Consider the following 7,389-nt stretch of genomic DNA (forward strand, 5'->3'; position numbering starts at 1 on the left):
CTTTCTCTCTGCCCTGTGAGGACACAGTGCGAAGGTGGCCATCTGCCGGCCAGGTGGAGAGCCATCACCAGAACCCGACCTACAGACACCCTGATCTTGGACTTCCGGCATCCAAAATTGTGAGAAAATAAATTTTGTTGTTTAAGGCACCCAGGCTTTAGAGTACTTTGTTATGGTGGCTCGATCTGGCTAAGACACACAAGCTTTCACTTTCAAGGTCCTTTGTTTTCTATCAGAGTCCTTGTACTTGCACCGCCTACCTCTGTCACCACTAGCAGTCCTCAGCCTGTGGCCCTCCCATTCCTGCCCCTTGAGCTACAGGTGCTGAGCCAAAGGTTGTCTGGAGGCCTCAGAGCAAGGACACTTAGCGTGCCATGCTGTGCCGTCTGCCCTCCAGGCTGTCAGCCAGGATGTGGAGCAGAACTTCATTGAAGCAGGTGAACGAGGTGACCCCTAGGGGCCTGGGGCACGGGTGTTGGCACCAAGGCTGGGTATCCTCCAGCTCAGGCCTGGTAATCAGGTTCCTTTCTATGCCGGCTATCTTGCTGTCCTGACATCCATTTTTCCCTCCTCCTCTCTCTTTCTTCCTTTCAAAGACAAGCAGAGGGCAGCAGAGGGACACGGAAAGGCTCTGCTCTCACACGCTGTCAGCCGCAACATGTCTGCAGGAGTGGGCCTGGCTGAGGGCCGGCTGCTCTGCTCCCTCAGTGTGGCTAAGGGAAGTCACATCAGCCGGGGACACAAGGATGGGGCAGCGTAGGAGGTGCCAGGAGACAGCACTGACCTTAAGGTTAGCCAGAAGAATGTCAGGGATCTTTCTCACCTTGAAGAGGACCTTGAAGAGAACTTTGTAGAAAGACAGAAGCCTTCCCTGTGAAGGAGGCAGGAGGGAGGGCATGATGGTCTGGGCACTCTATTATCTATAAAGGGTTATTGCGAGGAATAAAATGGATTCTATTCTGTATAGTTCCTCAAACAGGGCTTGGCACACAGTCAGCCTTAGGTGATTACTATGTCTTGATCATCTTTTTATAAACCTGCCTCCCTAACCTTGCCTCAACAGCCCTGCATGACCTGGCCCTTGCCTTCGCTTCCTGCTCATGCGTCACTCACCTCACCCTTGGATTCTCAGCTACACTGGCTTTCTTCCTACTCCTTAAGAGAGCCAGCCTGGCTCATCCTTGAATTTACGAAGACGGAGCTCCCCAGATGCAAAACAGGATCTGGGGAGTGAGTCTGAGCTGGCAGAGCATTAAAAAATGGGAGGAATAGGTTGAGTTGATTTCCAAAAGATTATCCAAATGTGGGGCTGTAGCTAAGCAGTGCTTAGCGGGAAGCTACAGTCTAAATGCATAGATCAGAAAAGGTGAAAAGCAGTGGCTGGGCTTTCATATCAAGAAGCTGGGAAAAGAAAAACAAATTTAACCGTAAGAAAGTAGAAGGAAGGAAATTATAAATATAAGAGCAAAAACTGGTGAAATAGAAAGCAAACATACATTGGAGAAAATTGACAATGTCAAAAGTTGGTTCTTTGAACAGATTAATAAAATATTAGTAATTTCTGTTTTCTCTCAAACAATTAAAAGAAAAAAATATAAATTACCAATATCAGGAATGAAAAGGGGATGCTATTACAGATCTTACATATGTTAAAAGGTTAATAAGATTTGTTTAAACATACGACTTTATTTTCAGTGGAGCCCAATGTGAGTCATTTTCTCATTCTACTGTTTCTGTATCCCTGCGGATCCTCTGTATCCAGGAGGACAGCAGAACTCACCAACTTTGCTAATGCCTCCTCCACTAATGAAAATAGAACAGCACAGTATTTTTTTTTTAAGCTGGAGCTCAGTGAAATTAATTGTTTAAAAGGTAATGGTTTGAATGGAATTGAACACTGTGAAATGGAACAGAATAAAAAACACAGGGTGGAATTGAAAAGAATGGAATGGGATGGAATGGAATGGAATGGAATGGAATGGAATGGAATGGAATGGAATGGAATAGAATAGAATAGAACAATAGAATAAAATAGAAGTCAGACTTTGCACCATGCACCAGGCACTGGTCCTAATTGTAGTAGATATCCACTAATTGAATAAATATTATTGAACAGGTACTTGTTGTTTGGGACACAATGGGGAACAAAACAGAGAGATCTCTACCCTTATGAAGCTTGTGGTCTAGCAAGAGAGACAGATATAAGCATGTGCAAAAGGCCTTGAGGCCAAAGGTACAAGGATGGCCCTTATAAGGAGCAAGCAAAGGACAATGTGGCTTGGAGTTCAAGGGCAATGGATGAGGCTTGTAGAGATTGGGGGTCATGGTAGGGAGTTTGAATTTTAGCAAGATGACCAGGACGACATCATCATCATCATCATCAACTCTTACAGCACTTGTGCTCTGTTAGGCATTGCTCTAAGGCCTTAAAAACACAGCCCTTCAAAAAAAATGTTTACAACAGTACTATAAGATATGTATAAAACCATGCCCATTTCACCGAAAGGGAAACTAAAGCACAGAGAGATCAATTAAATGTTAGTCTGTCTCCAGAGTCTATTCTTTTAACCACTATACTCTGCTACCAGTAGTGCCAGACCGCAGTCACCACATAATCCTGTAGCAGATGTAATGTAAATATACAAATTACTAAAGAATGCAAAGCAAGACAAAGACCTGGTGGGAAGTGTGAAAAGGGCGGGAAGTTGGGGGGAGGAAGTGTGCCCTCCCGCTGGGTGTCAAGGTGGATCTGTAAACACTCATGCCCAGAAGCATTAATTTCATCTAAGATGATCCCTTCTTATCCCGTCCTGGTCATAACTGCAGAGTTGGAAAGGAGGGGACTGGGTTACATTGGCCAACGGAGGGTTTGTACTCCTAGGGTTGGGCCTCCTCCATGTCTTGTATTTTCTTACAAAAGAGATGAATTTCAGCTTTGGGAAAATGAGAGGGTTTGGTCTTGGCCTCCATTCCCATTATCTTCGCCTCTATCCCTCTGGAAGGAGAAAGGGAACAAGAATACAGTGGAGAGTGGTCATAGCAGACATATGGGCCCTCGTGAATCCACACATGGGCAATAAGACTACTAAAGTTTCCTCCCGGGACTCTCCCCTTGAAATGGTGGTGAAGAGGAAGTATAGCTATTGGGGGAGGTGAGGAGAGGGAAACAGGAAACTTGGGTGTGACCAGTGGCAATGTGATCTCTTATGAATTTTCTCTCTTTTTTTTTTAAGTCATGGAGGGACAGCAGTCAGACCCCTTCTCCATGTCTTATTCATAGACTTGACCACATCGTGATGACAGTAAAGAGTATCAAAGATACCACCATGTTTTATTCCAAGATTCTGGGCATGGAGGTCATAACTTTCAAGGTAATCATTTCCCCAGATGCAAAAGTGCAAGTGGAGTAAAATTTGATTATAATACTTTTGAAAATAACTTTAAAAAAACCCCACAACAAATCTATGAGAAAAAACTTAAAGGATCAGTGGAGGAGATTCCAAACTCTGAATAGTGAAACTTCCAGAGAGAAAATGGAGAAATAGAGGGGAGGAAATGACCGTAGAAATAATGCAGAGAACTTTTCATTCTTTATAAGGAAAGAGTTAACTGAATATACATCCAGCACATTGACACTTAGATGTGATTTTATGAAATTATAGAACATCAAAGTGGAAATGAAGATCCTAAAAGCTTTCCGATGTGTTAAAAAGAAAAGTAATTCAACTACAAAGGAAAAGAAATATGCAGATATCAGATTTCCCAAGAGTCACATCAAAGACTAGAAGACAATAGAACACATTCCAGAGTCTCAGTGTTAAGTTTTTAAAGCTGAGCGCACAATTGAACCCATTGAAATTTGGGTTGTGTTCATTAAAAAAAAGGGAGACATGTATATTAAGTAAGCAAATTGCCGTCTCTGCCATGGGTAGTATAAACATTATTTGGAGATACGCAAATAATTTCCAGAAGAAACACACACACACACACACACACACACACACACACACACACATACACACACACACACACACACACACACACACACACACACACAGGGGAAGCAGTTGCCCCTAGGGAATGAGACTAGCGTACCGAAAGAGGCTGTTGGTTTTCATTAAAAGCCCTGTTCTACTTTTTTTAACCTTGTGGGGGCAGATACCGGGGCTTTGCTTCACACTCATCTTAGAGGTTTAGTTCTAGATTGTTTTCTCTCCCCAAATAGGGAGACCGGAAAGCATTGTGTTTTGGAGACCAGAAATTTAACCTACATGAGGTGGGAAAGGAATTTGAACCCAAAGCTGCTCACCCAGTTCCTGGCTCCCTGGACCTATGTCTGATCACAGACGTGCCTTTGGAGGAAATGGTCCTGTACCTCCAGGTGAGTCGGACTTACATTCTTTTTGAGAAAGCTGCTGCAGAGACGGTAAAAACAGAAGCATAACCCAAAGGGGTCTTCTTCAAACTTCAGGCATAATGGGTTTCCTCACATCCAGATAATACCCGGACACAATTGTTTACTTGTTATTTTTATTGACATCATTTTTTTTTTCACATGAACAAATGTATTTTAAAAGGAAACTTTACATCACCCTTGGGAAAAAGTATACCTAAATTCTTTTTACATAAATGTGTTTATGTAAAAAGAAAATGTTCAAACAAGTAAATGAAAAAAACATTATATCTTGGCACAAAGGGAAAGTAACTAAAAACAAATAGCTATAAAAGCATCACAATGTCATTCAATTCTAGCCATTTCCATTCCCCGAATTCTCTGGGCCTGACATTCCAAAGGGAGATTTGCAAGTGGTTAAGGAGGTGCTAAGGACTTGTTAGCCTCCACCGGAGGCTTTCTGGGTGTAATCAGGAGGATTGAAAGAGGAGTGAAGAGGAAATAATTTCTGGCTCACTGTTATTGAATGTTGGTGTTCCTGTAACACTTAAAATGATTTCATGTAAAGGGGGCATTGGTTCTCCTGCTGGGGAACACAGATCGAGGCCTTGAGTATATTCTGTGTAAATATCCTGGACTCCCTCTTTGGAAAGTATCAGTGAAAAAGTCTGGTTTGGAATAAAGTGGGGAAAGCATAGGGGTTAAGAGTATGGACTCTGTCCTAGACTGCCTGGGTTTGAATTCCAACTTTGCCACTTACTAAATACTAGACACTATTATCATCCCCATTTCACTGATGAGGAAACTGAGGTACAGAGCAGTTAGGTACTCTGTCCAAGGTCATACAGCTGGTATGTGGCTGGAGCAGAGGGAGGGAGGGGACAATGGTAGGACATGAGGTCAGAAAAATACGGCGGACTCCTAGGTCACTACAAGGAATTCATTTTGGGTCTCACACATGGACTGTGATTTTTGTCTTCTCCCATTTCAGGCTTGTGATGTCCCCATTGAGGAGGGTCCAGTCCCCAGAACTGGGGCAAAAGGGCCCCTCATGTCCATCTACTTTCGAGACCCTGACAGAAACCTGATTGAGGTGTCCAACTGTATCTCCCCATGATGGAGGTTGGCGCTCCCTGCAATGTTGCCTTCTTCCTTCCTTCCTTCCTCCAGAACCTTGCCCAGGCCCAGAAACCTCCAAGGACTAAGGACTTAGGCACTTCACACATCCCGCTGGGGGAACTTGAGATGGGTTTGAGATCAAAACTATGTGTCTCAATGTCCTCCTAAGCTGCTCCAGTAAATGAATAACCTCTTAATTAATATGGGCACTTCATTATCATTGTCTCGGCATTATGTATGTGTTTGTCCAGCGTGTGAGGTCTCTGAGCTGTTTGGGGGTCAGCGCCAGGGTATGACCTCTACGGACCAAATCCAGGCTTCGGCCCTTGGAATTCAAGGCCTCTAATAGATTTCTCCCTGTCCCTGAAGCCATCCTTTTTCATCCCTTTAGACTCGCTTTACCCCCCCAGGTGCTGCGTACTGTTTCCTCCACCCCAGAGGACTCACTGAACCCCAAGATCTCTATGATTCCCATGAGACTTTCAAGGAACAGCCCAGATGATACTATCTCCTCTTGGTATGCCTTACCCGGTCTCACCCCTAGGGGATGTAGCACTTAGGCCCAGACCCATCTCAACAGAGGTTCAGCTCCTGGCACAGTAGATGAGACAAGGACGAATTTCCTCTATTCCTGTCCCCACCACCACCACCACCCCATTCACTCATTCAATTAATAAACATATATTGAGCACCTACTCTGTGCTTGGCCTTGTTCCAAGCTTTGGAGAAAGAGCGGTGAACAGAAGAGACAAGCATACGTATGTTTGTGGAGCTGCCATTCTAGTGGGAGCGACTCAAAATAAATAAAATGAAGTAAGGAAAATATGAAGTACGTTAGAGGATGATAAATGCTTTGGAGAAAAAGAAACGATGGAAAAGCGGGAACACAGATACAAATCGCTGGGACAGTTTCCACTGTGTAATGGGATAGACAGAGGAAACCTCCCTGAGAAGGAGATATTTGATCAGAGACCTGAAGAGATGAGGAAGAAGCCGCACTGATGACTGGAGGAAAAGCATACCAGGCAGAGAAGAGCCATCGCAAAGGCCCTGAAGCATGAATGTGCCTGGTTTGTGAGGAAAGGCAGGGAGCCAGTGCAAAGAGGGAGGGAGCAGTGAGTGAGGGGGAGCAGGAGGAGGTGAGGTTGGAGAGGTGGTGGGGACACATTGTGTAGGGTCTCGCGGGCCATGGAGAGGACTCTGGCTTTTACTCTGAGTGACAGGTTTGCCACGGGAGGGTTGTGAGCACAGAAGGATCATGATCTGACTTAGGATTTCACAGGCTCCCTCTGGCTGCTGTGAGGGAAGGAGGGTGACAGGGAGACAGGGAGGGAGGAAGGGTGGACAGCAGATGGGTGGATACATGAATGGTTAGGTGGGCAAGTGGATGGACTGGTAGATGAACTGATATCCCCTGCCCCTGGAGAAACTCTTCCACATGTTTGTGCTCAGGAAAAAGAAATGAGTTTGTAAATTACAGATTTGCTTTAATAGGGAAGAAACTGGAAACAACCCAAATGTCCATGAGCAGATGAGCAGTTAAACAGGCTATGATACTCGCCATAAAGAAGAACTAAATCTTACCATTTGCAATGATATGGATGGACCTAGAGAATATTATGCTAAGTAAAATAAGTCAGATGGAGAAAGACAAATACCATATGATCTCACTTACATGTGAAATTTAAGAACAGAATAAATGAACAAACGAAACAGAAATAGACTCAGAGATATAGGGAAAAAAACTGAGGGTTGCTAAATGGGAGGGGGGTGGTGATGAGGGAGAAGGTGAGGGGATTAGAACGTACACATTAGTAATCACAAAATAGTCACAGGGATATAAAATCATTTGGGGAATTTTTTTTTTTTTTTAGAAT

General features: G+C 44.1%; 1 protein-coding gene across 2 annotated transcripts; it reads left to right on the forward strand.

Moving 5' to 3' along the window:
- The first annotated feature begins 271 nt into the window (after positions 1–271).
- Positions 272–5,709, forward strand: GLOD5 (glyoxalase domain containing 5). 2 transcript variants are annotated; one of them, XM_019714277.3, is made up of 4 exons: positions 272–446; positions 3,234–3,371; positions 4,226–4,381; positions 5,385–5,709. In XM_019714277.3, the coding sequence occupies exons 1-4, from the start codon at positions 375–377 to the stop codon at positions 5,508–5,510; spliced, it is 492 nt and encodes a 163-aa protein (XP_019569836.2). In that variant the 5' UTR covers positions 272–374; the 3' UTR covers positions 5,511–5,709. The 2 variants fall into 2 exon arrangements, with proteins under 2 accessions (XP_019569836.2, XP_019569838.2); XM_019714279.3 differs by having other exon boundaries at positions 275–437.
- The last annotated feature ends 1,680 nt before the right edge of the window (positions 5,710–7,389 follow it).

The sequence above is a fragment of the Rhinolophus sinicus genome, chromosome 18, assembly GCF_057876585.1.
Source record: "Rhinolophus sinicus isolate RSI-liver-muscle chromosome 18, RSI-T2T, whole genome shotgun sequence".
Classification (NCBI taxonomy): Eukaryota; Metazoa; Chordata; class Mammalia; order Chiroptera; family Rhinolophidae; genus Rhinolophus; species Rhinolophus sinicus.